This window comes from Blennius ocellaris, assembly GCF_963422515.1.
Source record: "Blennius ocellaris genome assembly, chromosome: 16".
NCBI lineage: Eukaryota > Metazoa > Chordata > Actinopteri > Blenniiformes > Blenniidae > Blennius > Blennius ocellaris.
This window is the reverse complement of record NC_137665.1, coordinates 23,154,089-23,180,509: the sequence shown is the minus strand read 5'-3', so window position 1 is coordinate 23,180,509 and position 26,421 is coordinate 23,154,089. Positions and strand designations below refer to the sequence as shown.

Sequence of the window (26,421 nt, the reverse complement as noted above, 5' to 3'; positions counted from 1 at the left end):
TGTAAAAATCCGATACCGATATTTCCAAATGTTACATTTTTAATTCAATATTGAGAGAACTAGGGATGTCCGATAATATCGGCGGGCCGATATTATCGTACATCCCTAGTTCTCTCAATCAAAAATGTTTAATTATCCAAAATCTCCCCTGTGTTAAAGAAAGTCTGAATGAACAAGATGTGATTGTCAGTGACAGTAATGGATGAGTGTAAATGGTGCATGCTGGGTTAAGGTGCGAAACAACTAAACAGCTAACTAGCTTGTATATAAGTCTGAAATATTTCAGCTTTATTCATTGGTGAAGAATAAAAAAAATGCAGAGACTTTTAAGGAGGGCAGGTGGTCACAGTCCAACCTGGTTTTAACAATAGGTATTTTGGCTGTGTATTTACCAGATTCTTGACAATATCCAGCTGAAACCGATCAATGCAATGTGTATTGTGACAGTCAATGTGGAGATTCTGTGAGTTTTAACCTAAATTTGCACCAGTGTATGCATATGATCTGAGTAAAAATGCATTTGTTGTGATATTTGGGTAATAATAAAGCAAGTTGAATAACTTGTTTTATTAACTAGTATATAACTATACTTTTATATCATTATCATGATGTTGTTACTATTGTAGCGATCACAGAGGTGGTCGCTGCAAGGCATGATGGGAATTCACGTTATGTGTTGTTGGAGGTTATTGTGGGTTGTTGTTGGGCTTGGTGTTGTGTTGATTGTGTTTATGTGTTTTTGTTCCTCAGTTCGGGGAGTCATTATTTCATCTAGTTTATTTTGGTTTGTTAGATGTTGGTTTGCAGCCATGAGTGACGAAGGCGTTGTGTGGAATGTCATCCGCCATGAAGTTCCGGTTGAGAAGTTAGAGTTGTCAAAATAAAAGCCTCTGGTTGATCAGCTGGCAAATAGCAATCTCTAGTCAGAGCAATTTCTCCACGGTGCTTGCCACACTATTATGGTTTTTAATGCTTATTTTTACGATTTTCCTTATTTGTTTTCATGACTCCTAATTTCATGGCTCCTATAAAAATATGCTCTTCTCTTCTCTTCTCTTCTCTTCTCTTCTGTCTTTTTTTGGAAAATGAAAAATATGATTAGAGAGAACAATGCCAGTCTAACTTGTAAAATACCCCCCCTCTCCCAATATAATAATATTTTTTTTCTTTTTAAATCTTTTCCTGGCATTATTTCAGCTTTTTTTTTCTGTTTTCAGTGACTCGCTGTGGTGTTTGGGCGGAACCTGTGTGTCTCGAAGAACAGGACACCAGGTTGACTGTGACACCGTAGCGTCACTTCCGTAAACACGCGGCTCTCTTCCTCTTGAGCCCGTCGTGTGGCACGCGCTTCAGTTAAAAGTGAGAAACAGTTTCATTTCAACATGTCGCAGTTTCACCGCTTCAGGACGTTTTAGACTCCACAGACCGGGGCGGGATGGAGGCGAACGGCCGGGACTTCCTCAACACCCCCCCGCTTAGGACGGTCCGGTTCGGCAGCAGCGTGGCGGAGATGTTCGAGAAATACCGGCGGGTGAGTCGGTCTGGCCGGAAAACCTCAGCTTACTCTGTGAACACCAATTAAACCCCAGAGACTGGGTCCTGGCCTTGGCCTAGTCCTGGTCATGTCCTGGTCTTGGTCTTGATCGTGGTCCTGGTCCTGTCTGTGGTCTTGTCCCGGTCTTGGTCTTGGTCTTGGTCTTTGGTCCCGAGCAGGGGTCTCGTACTCCGGTCCTCGAGGACCGCAGCCCTGCACATTTTCCACGTCTCCCTGCTTCCACACAGCTGATTGCAATGAGCAGCTGGTTATCTGATTTTGTGCTGAACTTGGTGATGAACCATCAGGACATTCAGGGGAGGGAGACGTGGAAGACGTGCAGGGCTGCGGCCCACGACGACAGGAGTTTGAGACCCCTGGTCTAGCCTCTGTCAGACCCGGTCAGACCTCCACCCTCTAGACCTTCGGCTGCCAAGTACCTTTCAAAATATAAGCAGTTCAGACTTTGTGTAGTTCCGAAAAGTCCCTCCTAACTCCTCATCTATCGACTTCTCCTTAACTCCGGAAGTGTTTTGTGTAGCGGCCATGATAAGGACTGTCTGAATTCTCAATAAGCAAATAAAAGGAGGCTTGTTGCTTCCTTTAGAGCCTCCTTTAGCATAGGATAGCACTGATGCATCCTTTTGCTAAGGAGGCGAGCTCATGCTGCCCCACAATTCCTTGCAGCGACAGCATTTAAAAGGACCTGCTCTTCCAAGCGTTTAGGGAAACTCAGGATGACTGAAAAAGGCATCCGATCATGTAAGTTACCAAAGCAATAGTCTGCATTGAACATCTTTAAATCATCTAAGACACTTTTTATAGTCCATTTTTAGATACTTGTAATTCTTTCCCCCGCCACGGCAGACGTCACTAACTTGCGCTGCCGTCGCATTAGATAGATAGATAGATAGATAGATAGATAGATAGATAGATAGATAGATACTTTAATGATCTCTAAGAGAAATTCACACGCATTATTATGATGTCACTAAGTGAAAGTGTGGTCTGACTGGCACACTAACGCGATCACCTTTCACTAAGTCCTTTAGGAAGCCTCCTAACACCTTTCCTTAACCCTGTGATGTCATCCAGGTTGTTAAGTGAAAGTCGATAGATAAGGAGATAGGGGGGACTTTTTGGACATACCCTTTGACTCTTTTCCCAGAAATACCTTCAGTGGAGGTTCTATGTTGAGTCTCTGTTCGGAGGAAACAGTCAGAACGAGAAGCTTCGTGGAAGCACTGCCAGATGCTTCTGATCCCTTCAGAAATAAACTGGATTCAGTAGCAGAGTGATAATCCTGATTCCAAACGGTGTCTCGTGCTTCTGTTCCCGTCATTTCTCTTCAGACTAAACCATCAGTGGCCAAGCAGTCCGAGACCGAGAGACACAAAAATGACAGTGGTGCTACAAAGAGCCACATCATACTAATTGGGCTGACAAATATAGTCCTTCTTTCACGTGGCATGAAATCACAAACATAATGTACGATACATTTCCATATAGAATTATAAACTTTGGACAACAGTTGGCAAGGCCTGGATTTACAGCATTAACAGGAATAATTTCATCCCATCAGCTCACACAACTGTGTAGGGACCATCCACTCTGCAAATTGCAAATCCGCAAGAACAGTGAAGACAGAAACTGCAAACCACATGTCACTATCAAACCAAATGTTGGAGTTTGATCATGTGAAGGCTGCAGTGATTTTGATGACACTGCAGTGAATACCAGTTACTTTATTAGGTATCTTTGTGGGATTTGTCTTTGCTTTTGAATTGGTTTGTAACTTGTAGACTGTCCCTGCACTGTGGTCACACAGCCACATGCTCTCATAGGGCTTTCCCCCAGAAAGAACCAGGCGCTAGTCCATGGCCGGGGCCAGTTCTTAAATGAGCACTGCCAAAGAACTGTTTTTTTTCCACTGTTTACAGAGCCAAGTGCGAGCCACCTTATTGCATCATTGCAAAATATCATACATCACTGATTTCACCAATGCAGCGCTCATACAGGAACCAGGAGACGGACTTCAGCTTGGTCCGGGTCGCTCCATCTAGTCTGGCCTGAACCTCGGATTCAACCAAAGAGTCAGAAAACATTGAGTCTCAAAACAACAAAAAAACACTGTGTAAATGAACTTGGGCTTATTTTTCAACATTTTAGGCATTACATAGTGAATTTCTGCTCCTTTCACTTTATTTCTGGACGTGTCTGAATCAAATGCTTCAACATCAGGAGGAATGGAGGTGTAGAATGATTGAACACAGCTCTAAAGCCATTTCTGTGGCAACCTACGGGAACACACGCTGATTAAAGTTCTCTTTCATCTGAAGCTATTAAAAGGCTAATTTTATGGTTAAAAAACCCAAGCTTTCATTTACAGTAGGACGTAGTTTGGTTAGTAGCTGCTGATGAACCAAAAGTCCGGCTTCATTATAAAGAAGTTCTGTGGATTAAAAAATAATAATGGAGCTTCTCGGAGTGGAGCAACGTACCCTGCAGACCCCAGCCTGCAGTCATAACGCCATAAAAGACATGAAAGTGCGCACCATGCGTCCACTTTTTTTGTAGGTGTGAGAAAAAAAGCCTTTGGCTGCTATTTGTGGTGCTCAATCTGGCCCTGGACCAGAACTATCCACTGGGAATACAATGTTGTGTCTGCTGCTCCAAAGACAACTACTTTTGACAAAAATGAGCTTGTAGAATATTGGCCACCTCACACCGATGGGAAAGATGTGTGTTGATGATGTTTCGTCAAAGCCTTATTTATGCTGGAACTTTTCCGAGCTGCTCTCAGCAGCTCTACCTATGTCAGGGTCTAATCCACCAATTAACTCCAACTTCTGCACAGACCAGCTCCCTGTGGCGTATCTGAAGTGTCTTTGTACCTCAGTCTTTGTTTACTTGCCATTGTAGCTTTAAGTAGCCCGACCTGCCAAACATATTGTAGTGACGGCTGTGGAGTGTCGCTGACGCTGTCAGAGAGAGATCCTGAGGTCACGGTGCTGTGCTCTGAGTGATGCATCTCAGTACAATTTCAGAAAATCCCAGCTCTGAGTTTTACATGGCAAACATTTGTACTTGGGAGAGCCGCACTCCGAGGATTTCAGTTAATGGATCTAAGAGCCACACAGCGGCAGACAAAGAGCCGTCCCTGCACTAGTTGGATTCAAATGATCCTCACAGCTTCTTCATGCAGGCGGTCAGAGGGACAGCGAGAAGAGAGGGGCTTCCAGGCTGATGGACATGATCACACAGTCTGGATTACCTGGGCAGAGCTGTGAGACAGGAGGAGAACATTGACTTTCTTGCTTGGTTTTGTAATTCTGTTGTTTATATATTCCTGATGTACTTGCTCTCTTCATTGTGTGTCACGTTTTGGGGTTTTGAGACTTTAACCATAACGTTTTTATTTTTTTATATCCTCTGCAGGCTTGTCACAAGGCATCATCGTCCTTAACTATACAGTCGGATCGTCCCTGATACCCTTTGGTTTCTTTTGTCATCTGTGACGGTTTTAAATGTAGTTCAGCGGTTGAGGAGTTTCAGTGAACTCTTCTGTTGTTTCATGTGGTTTCTCGTTCTGGTTACAGGGAGACTCCAGTGACTATGAGCTGCTTAAACACCAGCTGGCTGATCCAGACATCAAGGTAGAGTGAAGCTGGAGTGTGTGAGGAGATGTGACATGTGGATCTGCTCCTGGCTGACCTGTGTGCTCTGACAGGACGCTCAGATCATCAACTGGCTGCAGGAGTTTCGCGGCTGCATGATGCAGCTCACCAAGGACCACGAGCAGCTCATCTACACGGTCCTGGTCAGTTTTTCACAGGAAAATGTGTACATTTCCAGCAGCTTTTACATGTAATTGAATGTTATTATCATTGAACTGATTGACTGTTGGTGTGGTTCTCCTGCTGTGTTTCCTCAGAGGCTGCCGTGGGTGGGCCGCAGCCCCGCGGTGGTGGATGAGTACCTTACCTTCCTGGGGAACCTGGTGTCTGCTCAGACGGTCTACTTGTGTTCCTGCCTCAAGATGGTGGTGTCACACTTCACTCCCAGTACGTCCATGTGACTGACTGCTGGGGAGGTCTGACTTTAAAACAAAAAAACACCTCTAAACTTCTGACTTCATCACTGCACAAGACTCACGATAGTGGAAACCTGTTTGTTTCTGTGGTAATGTCGAGAAATGAAAACTCTCTGTAAAAACTTTTTGCAGACAGAGTGACAATCTGTGAAGGAGGAGTAGACATCTCTGATTCAGATGATGAAGATGAGAGTAAGCACACTTTTTAGTCTCTTTCTGCACGAGAACTTTATGACTTAAACTTGATGGTTGAATACAGATATTTAACAGCACTCTCTTTGGTTAGATCTTCCCAGAAGCTTCGACCAGTGTCACCAGGCGCTGCAGATCATCCTCGGATACGTCCCGTCGTAAGTCACTCCATCAAACTCCCTGCATTTGACTTCTTTAGTTGAGTTTATGACGTCTGAACTCTTGGTACAAGCGGTGCTGAGACACGGTGGCAAACCTGCTCACAGCTCTTCTTCAAACTCATTTCATTCAAAGACATAAAGTCCTTTTTTATACTTCTAAACAGGGTGTCAACGAGATTAAAAGCTCCATGCAAATATTCAATTTAATTAAATAATGTTTTCCAGCACGAGTCGCTTCCTGATGCCCATCCTGCAGGAGAGTTTCCCCTTCATCCAGAAATCCTCCAGAAACCTGGTGAGTTACTCCAGACTTGTAAGATATTCTTCATCATTATTCTGCATCAGGAATCAGAATAAGATTTATTTGTCACTGCACAGGTACAGGTACAGGTACAATGAAATTGCATCGAAAGTTTTGGGGAAAGAAGGACACATGAGGTGAGGAGAGGAGGGAAAAAAGGCAGATTAAAGACTGTGTTCTTAGGAGCACAGTCTGTAATTGGGGGGAAAAAACCACCTCAGGCACATTTAGCATCAACACAGACAGGTTACAACATATTTCTCGAGACAGCACTTGGGATATGTGAAGGGTAGTTTTCCAGCCGCCACTGGGAGGAGGTGTTTCAGGCGCACAGCCCACAGGCCGCCCTCTTCCAGCGGCCTCTGCTGGTGGTTGGGGGGTAGGTGCACAGCGAATACGGTGAAAGGTGCTGGTAAAATTCCAGTGGGCAAAAATGTCCGGGGAGGGAGGGTGGGAGGAGGGGAGGAAGGCCACGGGAGGGGGGGGGCAGAGGCTTAATTCCACACTCACATCCAGGAGAGTTGAAGACAAAACACAGCGTTGGCGACTGGTTGTCTTGGATTCCGAATTGGAGATTACGTTTGTTTTCGTTCAGGCGCTTCAGCTTTATCTGTCGACCTCGAGTGTCTCTGGTCTTCATGCTGCTCCAATTGTGGCAAGATTTTAGCTTCCCAACCGAGTTCCAATATCCTCCAAGATCGATCCAACTTCACGTAAACATTCAAGAGTCTTGACCTGCACGCTCTTGAGTTCGTTTATCATCTGAGTCTGAGCATTCAAAGCTCGGCACAGTCCTTCAGTGACGATAAGCAGCCTTCCCAATGCAGCTGCTAGCGTCTTCTACACTTTGAGATAGATCGGAAAGCTGCCAGCTTCAATCAGCAGCATACCTACTATCATGAATCCCAATATGTAGAGGTCCTCCACATCCTCCATGGAAAGAATGGCCAAACACAGTTGCCTCCAGGAACCCCAGGAACCTCCAGGAACCCCAGGAACCTCCAGGAACCCCAGGAACCTCCAGGACCTCCAGGAACCCCAGGAATCCAGCATGTATCCGGCTGCAAACGTCCCATCGGGACATGCAGGCTCTCCTTTGCCTGATCGTCGTATCGAGAAAATTTGGTCGATCGCATTGAGAAACCAGCTGATCAATTCCATGGTTCCGGTTCGGTTCGGATGCGGGTCTGAAGAGATTCTCTTGATAGATTCTGACATGAGACAGTACAGGACGAAGCAGCAAGCAGGGAGGGCGAGCGGGAGAGAGAGAAGAGAGAAGCGTCCGCCTTTGCTGAGAGCCGGAAGAAGAAGGGCGCTTGCTTTTCCGAATTGACGAAGAAAATATGTGAATGTTCTGTCATTCCTTTATCCAATATTGATGTGTCCAGCTCTTACAACATATTTATTTATTTGTGTCACATGTTTCTTCTCGTTTGTTTTTGTGGTGAGTCTCTAAAATCTTTTTGTGTGTAGTCCTGTACAGACCGAAGCTGTAGGTTGCGGCTATCAGGGCACTTCTGCTGCCGGGTCTTGTACGTTACCAGTCAACAGTTTGGACACGCCTCAGTCAATATTTTTTCTTTATTTTCTTGACTATTCACATTGTAGATCCTGACTGAAGGCATCAACGCTATGAATGAACATATATGGAATAATGGAGTAAGCAAATAAGTGTGAAACAACTCAAAACAATATTTTACATTCCTCAAAGTAGCCCCCCCTTTTGCTTTGATTACTGCTTTTCATTCTCTGAATGAGTTTCATGAGGTCGTCACCTGAAATGGTTGTCCAACAGTCTTGATAGTGTTCTCGAGATGCTGAACATTTTCTTCCTTCACTCTGCGCTCCACTGCATCCTTGACTGGGTTTAGGTCAGGAGATTGCGTAGCCAGGCCATCTGGCAAGACTCATCACTCTCCTTCATGGTCAAATAGCCGTCACACAGCCTGGAGGTGTTGGGTCTCTTTGTCCTGCTGAGAAATAAATGATGGCCCAACTAAAGACCAGCAGGATGGGCTATGTTGGGATTTATGGTTGGTTATTGGCGTTAAAATGACTGGAAACAAGAGATTACTGAAAGTAATAAATCACTGCAGGTAATTTATGAAAAAAATGGAGGTAAACTGTCATTCACTCATTAACAATTCCTAGAGTAAATGAGTAATTACTTCAAAGTTAATAAATTATCAAAAATAATGAAAAATTATTAATTTGGATAAATTGGTTATTTATCAAATAATAATGAAATGGGGCACCATCAGCTAAACTAGAAATAGCTAATGCCAAAATATCCGTCTTGTTTGTAAAAAGAGTTCTTTAAGTTGGTTAAAAATTAAGTTGGTCTTTAAATATAACAAGGAAGGTGTGAGATTCGAGCACAGACAATGTTGTCAAAAAAAGACCTGGAAATGATTATTCATGCTTTCATATCTACAAGACTTGATTACTGCAACTCTGTTTTCACCTGTCTGAATAAGTCTGCTCTGAACAAACTGCACATTGTTCAGAATTCTGCTGCGAGACTTCTAACAGGTGTTGTTAACCTCCAAGGTCTCACATCACGCCAGTCTTCTCGGCTCTCCATTGGCTCCCTGGAAAATTTAGGATTGATTTTAAAGTCCTAGTGACTTTCAGAGCCTTAAACGGTCCGGCCCCTCAGTACATCCTGGACCAGTCAGGCCCCTCAGGACATCCTGGACCTTTTGAAGCCGTACTCCTCTGGCCGTACTCTTCGGTCGTCTGGCCAGAACCTGCTTGTGGTCCCTAAGACCCATTATAAGACCTGTTTATTTCACTACCCTCACTTGGCCGTGGCACCCCGGGCCTGGTGGGGGCCTGGGGAGTGGGGGGCACCCCCCTCCCAACCAAATAAATGTATGTGTGTGTACGCGTATGCTTAGGTGTGGGTGTGTGTGTGGATTGGGATTAGGGGATGGGGCAGTGGGGGGATGGTACTGCGGGCCCCCCCACAACAGTTCCATTCACATCCAGTAAACAAACCGCATGCACACACACACACACACACACACACGCACACACACACACACACACTTCCACTCCTCATTGATGAGATTTGCTGCTGATTTTTCTTATTTTCTGCTTTTGTTCTTTCAATGATCAAAATCATGTTTTCGTTCTTTGTTTTGTGTCTTTTTGTTTTTGCTCTTATCATCATTGTTGTGATTGTTTGGCTTTTTGTTCTGTTGTTGCGGAGGCTGGTCTAATCTCACGACGGCTGGAAAATATTTGGATTACTGTGATTACTGTATTCCAAAAAAAAAAGCCAAGTCCACCAAGTTTTTCTCTGTCTCTCCTCTCCTCTCCTCTCCTCTCCTCTCCTCTCCTCTCCTCTCCTCTCCTCCATCCTTTCATCCCAACCGGTCCGCAGAATTCTACATTCTACAAAGTTTCTCCTTGTTGGGGAGTTTTTCTTTCCTCAGTCACAAACAAACCTGCTGCTCATGTGGATGTTGGGCTTTTCTATTTTCTCTATAAAAGCCCATTGGAATGACTGTACTGTTTAAAAAAAAAAAAGTCAAGAAATTCCACAAGCGAATGTTGACGAGACTCAGCTGTGACGTGAAACTATTTGAGGCTTATTGAGAGAAGGACCCGGGTCGGCAGAGCTGTCAACAGCAAAGCGGGGCTACTTCGAGGAATCAGAAATAGTGAACATGTTTTGAGTTATTTCACATTTTTTGTTTCCTACATAATTCCAGATGTGTTCATTCATAGTTTTGATGCCTTAAGTGAGCATCTACAATGTATGTCCAAATGTTTGACTGGTAGTGTACATGACTGCTCTGTTGAATTAATTTAAACTCATTAGAGTACTCGTTTTCATTCCTCATCTTTGATTTCTTTTTTTTAATAAATGTTTTTATGTTGTCATGTGTGGATGTTCCTCTTTGTTCTTGTGATTACCGTGTGTCTTGGTCTGTTTCTGATTGATGCTCTCTATTGTTTTTCGCATCCAAAAAGTGTTTGACCTCGTCCCTGTGTGGATGGTTTGTCGTGTCCTTCCTCTTCACAGGAGTGTTACGTCCATAACCTGCTGAAAGTGACGGTCTACATCCCGTCCATCCGCCGAGGCGTTCTGGAGCTCATCGTGGGAAAGATGCTCAAACTGGATGCAAGTCTTCCGAATTCTCTCTCAAAATAGGGCTGCTCGATTGATTGAATTTTAATCGTGATTACGATTTTGGCTCCATACAAGCCAAAATCGGCCCCACAGTCGAAGATAAACGATTATGTGGTATTTTCGATTTGTGAGACGCGGATTTGGCTGCAGGACCGCCACTCTCGGGCATTTCTGGTGCAACAGATTTAACCTGAGCAAGCGCGAGCTCCTTAGCGGTAAGTTGCTAGTTTTAAATTTCCCGAAAGAGTTATGAATGTATGGTTTCTTGCGTGTGCTCGCCGTTGATATACCTACTTGTAAATTAACATATATTACTGATGATAATAACGGCGTGTTAAACCAGTGGTTTAGGTTCCATGTCATTTTAAAGCTAAGTAATGCTAACGGTGGCTACGAGCATTACTTAGCTTTAAGTACTTGGGCCTCGCTGCCTCACAGGACGGCCAAAGTATCAACATATAATGTAAAGCAACATCGTCGTTACTGTAGTTTATATTAGTATCTAAAGTTATTTATTTATTGTTTTAAAAAGATTGAATGCAGTACAACAGTTTATTTTTTACTACTATATTACAAGATGTATTTATATATTCAGCAGGAGAGTTTTTTTTAAGCATGTTCAATAAATGCTCTTCCAAAATCAAAAACAGAATCGTGATTTCAGTATTGCCCAAAATAATTGCGATCATGATTTTTATTCCATAATCGAGCAGCCCTACCTCAAAATGCCTCAAAAAACAAGAATCCCTTAAAATGCAGACTGGTTTCTCTTGATGTGGCAGTTTGTACACACACACGCACACACATTCACATGCACACAATTGTTTGTGTTGTAGGTGAGTGCGTCCCGCGCCGACATCGAGGAGGCGGAGAAGAATGCAGAACAGAACCAGAGGACTGAGGATCAGATGGAGGAGGGACTGTTTGACATGGTAACACCCAACATCCATCTGAATATGACATTTGTCCACGACTCGCTACTGTCTGGGTCCTCTTGATGTAAATATATATATAAATACTATAATAATATCAATAGATACAAAAAGACTACAGCCCTGGCCTGTGTGTGTGTGTGCCAGGATGAGGACATGTCTGCAGACCAGCTGTCCGTCCCCTCGGTCATGTCCCATCCGATGGCGGAGAAGCTGGACACTCTCATGGTCGTCTTCATGTCCTACATCAAGGACGTCTGCCACGTTGACGGTAGAACTTTGAAAGCTTTTAGAACACACGTGTCAAACTCCGGTCCTGGAGGACCGCAGCCCTGCACATTTTCCACGTCTCCCTGCTTCCACACAGCTGATTCCAATGAGCAGCTCGTTATCTGGCTTTGTGCTGAACGTGGTGATGAACCATCAGGACGTTCAGTGGGAGACGGGGAAAACGTGCAGAGCTTCGTCCCTCGAGGACCGGCGTTTGACGCCCCTGTTTTAGAAGAAGAACCGAAGAACCAGGCTGCTCATGTAGTGATGGTTTTTGTGTGTGTTCTCCCAGGTTCTCTTCACGTGGAGAGGACCAAAGATCTGTTTCGAGATCTGCTGAGCGTGTTTGATAAGCTCATCCTGCCCACACACGCCTCCTGCCACGTTCAGTACTCACTGTTTTACCTGTGCAGCTTCAGAGTTGTAAGTACCTCACATAGTGTGTGGGTGGGTGGGTGTGTGTGTTGCTGGTTTTTAAACTGCACTTGTCTTGGTCCAGGGTCTGGCTGAGGCCTTCCTGGACCACCAGTGGAAGACCTTGCAGGACCCATCGCAGCCCACGGTGCTTCGACAGTCTGCTGCAGGATACCTGGGCAGCTTCCTGGCTCGAGCTCGATTTGTGCCCGTGCTGTGAGTGTGTGTGTCTCTGTGTCCATGTGTGTGTGTGTGTGTGTGTGTGTGTGAGTCTGACCCCGAGTCCTCCCTGCAGAACGGTGCGGGCCTGCCTGGACCTGATGCTCGCTTGGATCCACCGCTACATAGACGGCCAGGACGGCAGCGGCAGGCAGGTGTGCTGCGACATCAGTCTGCATGGACCGTTCTATGCCGCCTGCCAGGCCGCCTTCTACACGCTGGTGTTCCGGCACAAAGCCATGCTGGAGGTCAACATGAAGAAAGGTAGCACTTCATCTGCAGCAGCACCCAGAGAGCCATCTGACTGTCATCACACACACTGTTCATGTCATCTCCATGTCACCAGAAATAAGGCCTCAGCAACAGTTTAATAAAATAAAAATGTTCCCTTTATTTGAAATCCTGAAGCCCAATGGAGCCGGTACCCAGGCCACCAGGGTACCGGCTCCTTTTGAGTTTAGTTTTTTTAAATCTCAAGACGAGACCATCATCAAATAACTTGCTAAATGTGATTTCAGCAAACTTTGCACATCCGGAGCTCGACCACAGTGGGTCATCCTCCTCACAGATGCTAATGCTATACTAGCTTATTAAGATAGCGAACAACATCAGTTAAGGTGCTGTCATGCTACCAATGCCCATGCGCGTCGCGAGTACGCTTGTGTCCGTGGGATGCACACGTTTGTTGTCATACTCCACTCGGACTCACGTCTGTGCGCATTCCATAACATAACGTAACAATCCTGAAAATAGCTCCACTTCTGCTGCACGGCGTTCTCCACCTTTCCTAAAGCACTTTATCTTTCACTTCAGGAGTTTTGAGCCGTGTCGCTATATTTATTTGCTTTTAAATTGTGATTGTTCAGACGGGAAAACGGAGGAGCTCCTCACACAAGCTATGGTGCATGCGCAGTTGGCGCTTACAGGAAGCGCGGTCACAAAATTTGGGCTCCGCGGAGTCGGAGCGGACATTCACGTCCAGGGGCGGATGACGATTTTGACGTCTCAAACTATGTGCATACTGGCGTACCAGCGCGGACATTGGCGCCTTTAGTGAAAAAGAGGCTTTGTTGACTATGTGACTTTCGTGCTGAACAATCTACGATTAACAAGTCATGAGTTACACTTTAGTCCCATTTCAAGCCCACATAAAGTACAGGAATGGACCGGTATAGTCCGTTACGGTTCGCGTTTCCACCGCAAGAATTTGTGATTTTCCGGAAACAACCACGCCAAAGGTGGTCGCTTTTCCGCTGCCCTCCATCAGGGTACCAGGACCATGGAACGGGTCTGAGTTTGAGGAGCCGTCTGGTGATTGGTCAGTGATTTACTACACGTGCTCAATATTTTAGTATGTCTGCTGGATGGATCCTCTTCTGTTAGCGTGGTCTGCTTTGCACTGGTTGTCTTTTTGTTTTTTTCCTTTTCTTTTCTTTGCTGCTCAACTGACTTTGCATCGCGCCAGCGCTTTCTGTTTGCAGCATAGCGTCAGCGCGCCGTGCCGGGGGTGCACCGTGACGGGTCTGTCTTTGTATCACATCTGAGGTTTCTGTTCAACCGCGGTCAGCGCCGCTGTATTGCGTTTGAACAGAAAGCTCGGCGTCCTCGCTGCCGGTGGTCAGGCAGAAGACGTGGTGCAGGGACGGACCACGGACGCGATGCAGAGAAACGCTCGCAGCAGCCTCCGTGTTCCGGCACGGAGCTGCCAGAGTGGATGTTCCGGCGTTTGAGCAGAAAGCTAGGGGCAACCCGTGTCCCGGTGCAGCACACCGGCAAGGCTCTGTGCTGCGGCCAGCCGGGGTGCGCTCTGCTGCGGGCCAAGTCACCGGGGCGTTCGCTCTCTCTGGACCAACACGGAAGTTGCGGCTGCAGCTCTGCGGCTGCAAAAAATAACAGTTAACTAAACAACTCGTGCAAAGTGGAGGATGTAAACAACAACAGAGGATTCATAAGGTCCAGATCTGCCGCCAGGCTGAGACTACTGTTGTAACGTCACATATCTGAGGAGCTCGAAGCCCCGCCTACTTTTTAAGCTCCTTTTTCCAGTGGAAACGGGCACCGGATTTGGCTCCGGTTACGCTTTGCCGTACTACTCCATAAGGCTCCGTTCTGTCCCAGCACTTTTTGTGCGGTGGATACACGGATTTTGAGCTGTAAAGATTCCAGATTCTCAACTTGCCCGCAAAATGTACATATTTCATTGGCCGTAAACCCTCCCGTTGTTTACATACAGCCCTTTGCTCACTGGTTGTTTTGTTAACTGGGCTTATTGAAATGTAGGCACGTGACAGTCTTTTAACAAGGTGCAGATGCTTCTCTCATTAACACAAGAGGAGGAGATTCAGGAGGAGCTGGACACTGCCATTCACAATGAGAATGTTCGTGCTGTGTCACAGAGAATGAGGCTCAAGGCTTCACTCGGAGAGCTGTGGATCTGCGACTGGCTCAAGCAGTGCGGTTTCACGTTCTCCGCCCGACACATCCCCACGTCGTTCACAACCCCGACTACATCTGAACTTTTCTGTGGTGGGACGGCGAGACAGAGTTGGGTCGGGGTGCGCTTTACTGCCACATCCCGCCCCTCCCTGCTGTTGGGATCTCACAAGACCTCAGAAGGTTTGTTCAGTTCTGAGGAAAGAAATCTTCATTTGTCATCATGCTGGAGGCAGCTCACCCAGCGTTAGCATACAGCTAACACCAGAGGTCTGCAACAAAAGGCCTCCACTCCTCAACTCCTCTGCTGACCCGACCACGAGGATCAGACCTTCCCCTGATCCAGAGACCAGCACCCAGAGTCTGAGCTCCCATTAACCAGGGAAGACCAACCAGTTTCCCCACGACTAGACAAGGGAAACGGAACCTCTGTGTTTTCCTCAACCAGCAGGAAAACCATCACAGACCTGAGCGACCAGCTCCTCAGTCTGGACAAAAGGAACAACCAGGAGCTGCAAAGAAGGACTCCTGAAACATCAACTCCATCTTCTTCTCCTCAGCCTGCAGAACCAGCAACCACAGTTAGCAGGAGGTGCTAACTACAGGAGAAGACACCAGCTTCCCTCCAGCAGGACAACAACTGAACTCCTTCAAGGAAGTGGGAACAACTGGGCTTTACCTGAGATTAGTTAAACCTGATGCTATGATAGAACTGTTTAACTTTATGAAGATGTGTTGATTCTGTTACAGTGATTGAGTTCTATAGATAATGATATTAGGAGCAGTTATCAACCTGTAAACCAACGTTAGCTCTGCCACAGACACAGGGTCTGCATGCTAATCTTTGCTTTACTAACTAGTTAACTCACAATCCTACACATATCACATCAAAGACAACATCACACAGTAACTGAACACCATCTGACGACTCCTGACGTTTTACAAAACAAGTCTCATTCACATCAAGTCATTCTAGAAATGGTCCTTTAGCAGAGACACACAGGAAGCAGATGCTAAAGACTAGCTTCCATGTTCCATTGCTATCAGCACATGGTGGAGACCCAGGACAGACTTCCTGCACTCTTATAACCTCCATTTGGAATGTTGCTTCTTTTGATCCGCCATCTTGTTTTGTAGTTCTGTCTCACACACACACACACACACACACACACACACACACACACACACACACACACACACACACACCCTCCCTCTCTCTCACTCTCTCTCTTTCTCTCTCTCCACACACCCAGCTGTATATAGGTAGTTAGAATCTGTGTTTATTTGTTTTCATTGTAAATAAATATAATGTTTGGAATCATACTTGCTGTTTTATTAATGAGCACAAAGGTGAATGAAATGTCGACCTCTTCTGTGTTAAGAACTCCAAAATCCTTCCAGGCTTTACTGTTAATGTTGGAAATTGTAGTTAATTGAACTATTAATTCAAATCCCGAATGAACTATTTAGTATATCTTACGAGACTGATAGAACTGAATTGGCTATAATTTCCTGTTAAGACAAGTTGTGCTCTGTGGTAATCTGATACAGATCAGGTTAAAATTTCCAATAACATAATTAACTATCTTCAATAATTATACATCATTCTCGATAGCCAAACTGCCATACGTAACATAGATGGTACCCTGTGGGTGGACCGCGCAACATAAATGGTACCTCGTGAACCTTATGAGGTAAGAAATCCCTCCACTGCTCTAGACTGCGTTGAAACTGCAGCGTGACTGTTTTGTGTGTTTCAGGTCTGGAGTACCTGCAGAGTCTGAACCTGGAGCGAGTTGTCATGTGTCAACTGAACCCCCTCAAAGTGTGTCTGCCTGCAGTCACCAGCATGTTCGCAGCAATCACCAGGTTCTTCCTCTACTCCCTTATTCCTCCTCGACTCCTCTTCTCCCCTCTTCCTCTTTGACTCCTCTTCTCCTCCTGCTCACTTCCTCCTCAATGCTCCTCTTCTCGCTCGGTTCCTCCACTTCTCTCTTCTCCCGCTCAGTTCCTCCTCTCTCTTCTCCTGATCAGTTGCTCATCTGCTCCTCCTGCTCAGTTCCTCCTCTTCTCTCTTCTCCTGATCAGTTGCTCATCTGCTCCTCCTGCTCATGTTCTCCTCTGCTCCTCCTCAGTTCCTCCTCTTCTCTCTTCTTCTCCTGATCAGTTGCTCATCTGCTCCTCCTGCTCATGTTCTCCTCTGCTCCTCCTCAATTCCTCCTCTTCTCTCTCCTCCTCCTGATCAGTTACTCTTCTGCTCCTCCTGCTCATGTTCTCCTCTGCTCCTCAATTCCTCCTCTTCTCTCTCCTCCTCCTGATCAGTTGCTCTTCTGCTCCTCCTGCTCAGTTCCTCCTCTTCTCTCTTCTCCTGATCAGTTGCTCATCTGCTCCTCCTGCTCATTTTCTCCTCTGCTCCCGCTCAATTCCTCCTCTTCTCTCCTCTTCTCCTGATCAGTTACTCTTCTGCTCCTCCTGCTCATTTTCTCCTCTGCTCCTGCTCAGTTCCTCCTCTTCTCTCCTCTCCTCCTGCTCAGTTCCTCCTCTTCTCTCCTCTTCTCCTGCTCAGTTGCTCCTCAGCTCCTCACTCTTCCTCTCCTCTCCACAGGAAGTACCAGGTGGTCTTCTGTTACACCATTATGGAGCGGAACAGTCGCCTGTTGCTGCCGGTGGTGCGTAGTTCTGCTGGGGGGGACTCTGTCGCTGCCATCACAAACCCACTGGACAGCTTCTTCCCCTTTGACCCGTATCTGCTCCGGAGGTACCTGTAACCGCTCCCTGTACCACCTCCTCTTCTCGGTTTCCTCAGTCTCCTGACAAGTTTTCTTTCGCCCCATTTCCACCGCACAAAAGTGCAGGGAAGGAATTGAGCATTACGGAGCAGTGTGTCGAAGCGTAATCAGCGCCATATGGTGTTTCCTCCGCCGAAAGTAGATTCAAATGTAGCCGGAGTTTAAAGCGCCACAGATATGTGACGTTGCAAAAGTAATCTCAGCCGGGGCTGCAGATCTGGACCTTATGAATCCTCTGTTGTTTTTTACATCCTCCACTTTGCACGAGTTGTTTAGTTTACTTTTCTTTCCTGCATCTGCAACTTCCTTGTTGGTTCTTTTTTTAAAAATGTTATTAAAAAAAACATTTTTATATACAACACAGTCATTCCTAGGTGCTTTTAACAGAGAAAATAGAAAAGCCCAACATATCCACATAAGCAAGCAGGGTTATTTGTGACTGTGGAAAGAAAAACTCCCTCTAACAGGAAGAAACTTTGTAGAAACCAGAGTCAGAGGTGGAGGAATTCTGCGGACCGGTTGGGGTGAAAGGATAGAGGAGAGGAGAGGAGAGGAGAGGAGAGGAGAGGATAGAGGAGAGGAGAGGAGAGGAGAGGAAAGAGAGAAATAGATTGGGTGGGGAGATACATACAATACCCTTGTTAGTGCTACTAACAAGATATATATATATATATATATATATTTTTTTTTTTTTACAGTTATCACACTGATCCAAATATTTTCCCAACTGTTGAGATTAAACCAGCCTGAGCAGTTCTATCAAGACAGTAACACGATTTTCTAGATTAAACCAGCGTGAGCAGCTCTATCTAGACAGTAACATGATTTTCTAGATTAAACCAGCATGAGCAGCTCTATCTAGACAGTAACATGATTTTCTAGATTAAACCAGCATGAGCAGCTCAATCTAGACAGTAACATGATTTTCTAGATTAAACCAGCATGAGCAGCTCTATCTAGACAGTAACATGATTTTCTAGATTAAACCAGCATGAGCAGCTCTATCTAGACAGTAACATGATTTTCTAGATTAAACCAGCATGAGCAGCTCTATCTAGACAGTAACAGGATTTTCTAGATTAAACCAGCCTGGGCAGCTCTATCTAGACAGTAACATGATTTTCTAGATAAAACCAGCCTGAGCAGTTCTATCTAGACAGTAACATGATTTTGTTGGTTTTGAGAGAGGGAATGCCGGCTGGCGAAGTGACACCACAGCACACTCAGGTGTCACAAAGCCGGTCATTGCCGGTGGACAGCTGCAACTTCCGTGTTGGGGCAGAGGCAGCGGACGTGATGCCAGGACAGACACTGGCTCGGGGCGGCTCCGGACTCTGACAGACTGACAGCTCCGGAGTCCAATCGTGACATTGCATCACGTCGCACATAGACAGTGTCCAGAACTCCAGTGTCGGGGGACCATAGCTCCGGGGTGGCCCGCGGTGGCCCACACAATGGAGCATCGGCCAGCGACGCAACCAGTGGACTTGGTTATGCATCGGTTACAGCCATAACGTCTGCTCCCGAGTCCTGGTCTCCGTCCCTGCCTCACATCTGCTCTTTCAGAATCAGAATCAGAATTTCTTTATTGTCATTGCTCTCAAAAGTACAACGAAATAAAAAATAGCAGCAATCGTAAGAAAAGACAAAACAGTGCAAAACCGCAGGTGCAAATATAATTAAAACGGGAATAAAATAAGTGGAATAGTGCCGACATAAAAATCTTTAAAGAAAAAAAAAGAAAAAAAGTACAGTCTCCAGGGGGTATTTACAGGACGGGGGATAAAATAGCATTTCAGGGTTTGTTAGTGTTTGAGGCATTCAGGGCAACAACAGCTCTTGGGTAGAGACTTTTTTTTTTTACGTGCTTGTTTTTGTCTTTATTGTCCTGAAGGGAGGCGCCTCCCTGATGGCAGAAGTTCAAAGAGATGATGATCGGGGTGTGAGGAGCCCCTGAAGATGTTGTGGGTTCTCCTGAGGCAGTGGGTGTCTTCCAGGGACGGGAGAGGGCAGCCAGTCAGTCCCTGGGCAGTGGTGATGACCCTCTGGCGCTGCTATGGTGCAGCTGGTGAACCACAGTGAGATGCTGTAGCTCAGCACCGACTACATCGAGCAGCGGTAGAAGCACAAGAGCTCCGTCATTAGGTTGTTCTTCCTGAGTATCCTCAGGAAGTAGAGTCTCTGTTGTGCCTTCTTCAGGATTGCTGTGGAGTTAATAGTCCAGGTTCGGGCCTCACTGATATGGATGCCCAGGAATCGAACGTCTTGACACCTTCCCCATTTATGGTAATTGGCTGGATGTCCGCTTTACGCCTCCTGAAGTCGACGATCACTTCCTTCAGCTTGGAGGTGTTCAGAATGAGGTTGTTGGTGCACCTGTTCAGAACCAACATGAAAGTTGTACAGCAAAAACCCAAAAAATTGCAAAGCTGAATATGTTAATGACAGAGGATTCATAAAGCCGACATCAAAATGTTGAGAGCATGCAGCAAATCACTGACCAATCAGCAGACGGCTCTTCAAACTCGGACCTGTTCTATGGTCCTTAGTTCCCCAACAGAAGGGCGACGGAAAAGCATAAACCTTTGTAGCGGTTATTTGTGGAAAATCCCAAATTGTTGCGGTGGAAACCCGAACACACTCCAACAAACAAAACATCCTGTAACAGCCCTGTGTCTGTAGGTCCGGTCAGGTGATCCAGCCTCTGTATCAGGTCTGGGATGAGCTGGCCGACGCAGAGCTCACGTCCTCTGGAGGTCCTGAGGTGAAAACACACACACTGAACATCGTAAAGTTCCATTTCAGTAAAGTGAAATCAGCCTGCCTTTGTGGTGAAAGATTCACTTTCACCACAACATTTTACTTGTTTTTCTGAATTATAAAGAAGTTTCCCAGGAATTTTGCTCTTTGTGATTAAATGAAATCTACATACCGTATTTTCCACACTATTATAAGGCACACCTACATTGATTGACATATTTTACAACTTTGTTCATATATAAGGCACACCGCATTATAAGGTGCATGGAATAGACCAGTGGTCATAACCTTTATATCTCAAAGCCATTAGGTTACATTTTCCACTGATTCTAACACCCAGAGAGGTGCACACACTTTATTTTGATAGTCCTACCTGCAGCCTATGCCAGGAGGACACTACACACAAAACCTTCTTCACTGCTGGTTGACAACTTACAACTACCGCTAATAAACTAAACTACATGAACTAAGCAACAAAAACACAACACAATTATTACCGACACCACAAACCAAATAGAACCCCCAATAATTGCATTTAAAACACCACAAACAGAAACTCCCATAATGCATTGCAGCTATCGGCTCCTTTATGCATTTGCACAGAGGTGGTCGCTGCAAGGCATGATGGGAATTCATGTTTTGTGTTGTTGGAGGTTATTGTGGGTTGTTGTTGGGCTTGGTGTTGTGTTGATTGTGTTTATGTGTTTTTGTTCCCCAGTTTAGGGAGTCATTATTTCATCTAGTTTATTTTGGTTTGTTAGAATGTTGGTGTGCAACCATGAGTGATGAAGGTGTTGTGTGGAGTGTCGTCCGCACTGAAGATCCGGTTGAGAAGTTAGAGTTGTCAAAATAAAAGCTTCTGGTTGTTCAGCTGTCAAATAGCAGTCTGGAGTAGAGCAATTCTTCCATATATAAGGCACACCGGGTGATAAGGCGCACTGGCAGCTTTTGAGAAAATTTGAGGTGTTTAGGTGCCTTATAGGGCGGAAAATATGGTACACAAAATCAGCTCATTGATAGCTTTTACAAGACTTATTTATTCTTGAAAAGTGATTTTATTTGTTTACTTCTATGTTGTCCTTATTTATTTTAAAGTTTTATTGAGTATTGATCCATTTTTGTGATATTATGTTGGTAATGTACTTGTACTCTCTCTCCGTCTCTCTCAGCCCTCGAGGGAAGAGGAGGATGACTTCCTGGTGGGAGTGACACCGAGCTCGTTGGACTCTCACCTGCGTAGTCCCAGTCTGGGTTCTCCCCCCATTGGCCTTCCGAGGCCTTTCTAGACCCGCTCAACATATTATGAAAACCTGAAAGTTTGATAGAAAAAGAAATGGTTGCATTCCCTTTAAAGATTAATTTGTATAATGGAAAGGGGAAAAAAATAGTTTTTTTTTTCTGAGTTTTGTATTGAAAATCTCATAAATAATCCGACTTTGTGCTACTTTGGTGAAACGTGAATCACGTTTTCTCTTCAGACTAATCTTGGTAAAGTTTAATTTCTGCAGCTTCCAGATGGTCTTCATAACTTCAGCCTGAAAACATGACGGATGCTCCTGAGCCAGCGACGAGGAACTTCCTCATATTTTTTGTTCTTTTATTGCTCTGCTGGTTCATCAGGAAAATATATGATGTTTATTTCTCTGTGTTTTTACTCAAACTATACAATGGCTCCCACCAGCACATAAATTGGGATTCGGGGATTCTTCTCCTAAAATAACAAAATGATCTTGTTTAATTGATAAAAGTAATTAAAGATTAAATATCTGTCTGATCTATTTTAAATCCATCATCTCTACAATCCTGTTTAATAAAATTTGTATTGAAAGATTTTTTTTCTGTAGTTTCTCGTGCGTCACTGAAAAAATACTTTGACTATTTTTTTGCTTTGATTTGCAACATAGAGGACGAAAGACGACGCGACAGCATACACCCAGAATGATATTCACAAATATTTACAGTTGTAGTGTAAAGTAGTGTGCGTAGGAGGGAAGGAATGGAGAAAAAATACGACAATGAAATAATGATGGTGGTAGTAATGGTAGTAATAACAAAATAATTAATAATGGAGAGAAAGGGAAAACGAGACCAAAAAAAAAAAAAATATATATATATATATATATATATATATATACACACACACACACACTGGAAAAAGGTGATTTGTCTCAAGTGGAGGAGTTCAAGTATCTTGGGGTCTTGTTCACGAGTGGGGGAAAGATGGAGCGTGAGATCGACAGGCGGATCGGTGCAGCGTCTGCAGTTATGCGGACGTTGTATCGGTCCGTCGTGGTGAAGAAGGAGCTGAGCCAAAAAGATGAAGCTCTTGATTTACCGGTCGATCTTCGTTCCTACCCTCACCTATGGTCATGAACTATGGGTCATGACCGAAAGAACCAGATCCCGGATACAAGTGGCTGAAATGAGCTTCCTCCGTAGGGTGGCTGGGTGTACCCTTAGAGATAGGGGGAGGAGCTCAGTCACCCTTAGAGATAGGGTGAGGAGCTCAGTCACCCTTAGAGATAGGGGGAGGAGCTACGTCACCCTTAGAGATAGGGTGAGGAGCTCAGTCACCCTTAGAGATAGGGTGAGGAGCTCAGTCACCCTTAGAGATAGGGTGAGGAGCTCAGTCACCCTTAGAGATAGTGGGAGGAGCTCAGTCACCAGGGAGGAGCTCGGACTAGAGCTGCTGCTCCTCCACATCCAGAGGAGCCAGCTGAGGTGGCTTGGGCACCTGTTTCGGATGCCCCCCGGACGCCTCCCTGGGGAGGTGTTCTGGGCATGTCCCTCTGGTAGGAGGCCTCAGGGCAGACCTAGGACACGCTGGAGGGACTGTCTCTCAGCTGGCCTGGGAACAGCTGGCTCCTCTCGATGTGGAGGAGCAGCGGCTCTACTCTGAGCTCCTCACCCTATCTCTAAGGGTGACTGAACTCCTCACCCTATCTATAAGGGTGGCTGAGCTCCTCACCCTATCTCTAAGGGTACACCCTGGCTGGGTGTACCCTTAGAGATGGAAGCTCATTTCAGCTTGTATCCGGGATCTGGTTCTTTCGGTCATGACCCATAGTTCATGACCATAGGTGAGGGTAGGAATGAAGATCGACCGATAAATCGAGAGCTTTGCTTTTTGGCTCAGCTCCTTCTTCACCACGACGGACCGATACAACGTCCGCATGACTGCAGACGCTGCACCGATCCGCCTGTCGATCTCACGCTCCATCTTTCCCCCACTCGTGAACAAGACCCCAAGATACTTGAAGTCCTCCACTTGAGACAAGGGCACTCCACCGACCTGGAGAGGGCAAGCCACCTTTTTCCGGTCGAGAACCATGGCCTCGGATTTAGAGGTGCTGATCTTCATCCCAGCTGCTTCACACTCGGCTGTGAACCGTGCCAGTGCACGCTGGAGGTCCAGGCTTGATGAAGCCAACAGAACCACGTCATCCGCAAATAGCAGAGACGAGATCCTGTGGTCCCCAAACCGGACCCCCTCCGGCCCCCGGCTGTGCCTAGAAATTCTGTCCATATATATGATGAACAGAACCGGTGATAAAGGACACCCCTGCCGGAGGCCAACGTGCACTGGGAACAGGTCCGACTTACTGCTGGCAATGCGAACCAGACTCCTGCTCCGGGAATACAAGGACCGAACAGCCCTTAACAAGGGACCCCGGACTCCGTACTCCCGGAGCACCCCCCACAGGACATCTTGAGGGACACGGTCGAACGCCTTCTCCAGATCCACAAAACACATGTGGACTGGTTGGGTGAACTCCCATGAACCCTCAAGCACCTGTGGAGGGCATAGAGCTGGTCCAGTGTTCCACCATCAGGAGAACCTGGTGAAGGGTATAGAGCTGGTCCAGTGTTCCACCACCAGGATGAAAACCGCATTGTTCCTCTTGGATCCGAGGTTCAACTAACGGCCGGATCCTCCTCCCCAGTACCCTGGAATAGACTTTCCCGGGGAGGCTGAGGAGTGTGATCCCTCTGTAGTTGGAACACACCCTCCGGTCCCCCTTCTTGAAGAGAGGGACCACCACCCCAGTTTGCCAGTCCAGAGGTACTGTCCCCGCCCGCCACGCGATGTTGCAGAGACGAGTCAGCCACGACAGTCCCTGCACATCCAGAGACTTAAGGAACTCTGGGTGAATCTCATCCACTCCCGGTGCCTTGCCACCGAGGAGCTTCACAACAACCTCGGTGATTTCAGCTTGGGAAATGGACGAGTCCACCTCTGAGAACCCAGCCTCTGCTTCCTCAACGGAAGACGTGGTGGTGGGATTGAGGAGATCCTCGAAGTATTCCTTCCACCGCCCGACGACATCCCGAGTTGAGGTCAACAGCTCCCCACTTCCACTGTAAACAGTGTTGGTGGAGATCTGCTTCCCCCGCCTAAGGCGCCGGACGGTTTGCCAGAATTTCCTCAGGGCCGACCGAAAGTCCTCCTCCATGAGCTCTCTGAACTCCTCCCAGACCCGAGTTTTTGCCTCCACCACAGTCCAGGCTGCGGCTCGCTTGGCCTGCCAGTACCTGTCGATTGCCTCGGGAGTCCTATGAGTTAACAGTGCCCGGTAGGACTCCTTCTTCAGCTTGACGGCATCCCTTACTTCTGGTTTCCAACACCGGGTTCGGGGATTGCCGCCCTGACAGGTGCCAGAGACCCTGCGGCCACAGCTCCGAGCAGCAGCTTCGACAATGGAAGTGGAGAACATGGTCCACTCGGACTTAATGTCTGCAACCTCCCTCGGGATCTGTGAGAAGCTCTCCCGGAGGTGGGAGTTGAAGGCTGCGCGGACGGAGGGCTCGGCCAGATGTTCCCAGCAGACCCTTATATCACGTTTGGGCCTGCCGAGTCTATCTGGCCTCCTCCTGGTCCAGCGCATCCAACTCACCACCAGGTGGTGATCAGTTGACAGCTCTGCCCCTCTCGTCACCCGAGTGTCCAAGACACATGGCTGGAGATCAGATGACACGACCACAAAGTCTATCATTGACCTCCGGCCTAGGGTGTCCTGGTGCCACGTGCACTTATGGACACACCTGTGCTCGAACATGGTGTTCGTTATGGACAAACTGTGACAAGCACAGAAGTCCAATAACAGAACACCGCTCGGGTTCAGATCGGGGAGGCCGTTCCTCCCAATCACCCCCTTCCAAGTCTCGCTGTCATTGCCCACATGGGCGTTGAAGTCCCCCAGGAGAACAATGGAGTCCCCAGTTGGGGCACTGTAAGGTTCAGGCTATAGACATTTATTAAATCTGCAGGAAAGAACAAGACAACAAGGGTTAGTTTCTTTTACTCATGAGGAGAACGAGCAGGAAGTGCTCTAGTCACCGTTCCGACCCGCTCTGAGCTTCTGCAGTTCTCCTGTGCTTTTTATTTCGATTAACAAATGGGAGGGTTTACAGGATATGCATCATAGAAATAGACAAGTTGTTGCGCTTGACAGTTATCAAGAGTAAGCACAATCTCAGGGCGTCCTCTACGCGTGGATCACCACCGAGATGGTGGCTACGGGGAAGACACAATGTTCCTGTGTTGCTCAGAGTGCTTCTACCAAGGCTCAGAACACATGATTAGTCAAAGTTAAACAACAGCGCCTGAGTGACGCTGCTAAATAAAGACAGAAGAAATAAGACTGAGATTAAGCATAAATATGGTAACTATATATAAAAACATTCTAACAGGCACTATCCAGCACCCCGCCCAGGGACTCCAAGAAGGTTGGGTACTCTGAACTGCTGTTCGGTGCATAGGCCGAGACAACAGTCAGAGACCTGTTCCCTACTCGAAGGCGTAGGGACGCAACCCTCTCGTTCACCGGGGTGAACTCCAACACATGGCGGCTGAGCTGTGGGGCAATAAGCAAGCCCACTCCAGCCCGCCGCCTTACACCGCGGGCAACTCCAGAGAAGTGGAGTGTCCAGCCCCTGTCGAGGGGCTGGGTTCCAGAGTCCAAGCTGTGAGTGGAGGTGAGCCCGACTATATCTAGACGGTATCTCTCAGCCTCCCCCACAAGCTCGGGCTCCTTCCCCCCCCAGCGAGGTCACATTCCATGTCCCAAAAGCCAGATTCTGTGTCCGGGGATCGGGTCGTCGAGGCCCCTGCCGTCGACTGCCACCCAATCCATACTGCACCCGACCCCTACGGCAGCCTCTGTAGGTGGTGGGCCCACAGG

At 46.6% G+C, this 26,421-nt stretch overlaps 1 protein-coding gene across 1 annotated transcript; it reads left to right on the top strand.

Annotated features, from left to right (window-relative positions):
* Nucleotides 1–1,314: 1,314 nt before the first annotated feature.
* On the top strand, nucleotides 1,315–22,050 carry rrn3 (RRN3 homolog, RNA polymerase I transcription factor). The gene is made up of 17 exons (XM_080511033.1): nucleotides 1,315–1,531; nucleotides 5,134–5,190; nucleotides 5,265–5,354; nucleotides 5,469–5,598; nucleotides 5,760–5,819; nucleotides 5,914–5,977; nucleotides 6,206–6,275; nucleotides 10,315–10,413; nucleotides 11,259–11,354; nucleotides 11,502–11,625; nucleotides 11,917–12,047; nucleotides 12,124–12,254; nucleotides 12,334–12,521; nucleotides 16,451–16,559; nucleotides 17,296–17,448; nucleotides 20,162–20,243; nucleotides 21,409–22,050. The coding sequence occupies exons 1-17, from the start codon at nucleotides 1,436–1,438 to the stop codon at nucleotides 21,523–21,525; spliced, it is 1,797 nt and encodes a 598-aa protein (XP_080367159.1). The 5' UTR covers nucleotides 1,315–1,435; the 3' UTR covers nucleotides 21,526–22,050.
* The last annotated feature ends 4,371 nt before the right edge of the window (nucleotides 22,051–26,421 follow it).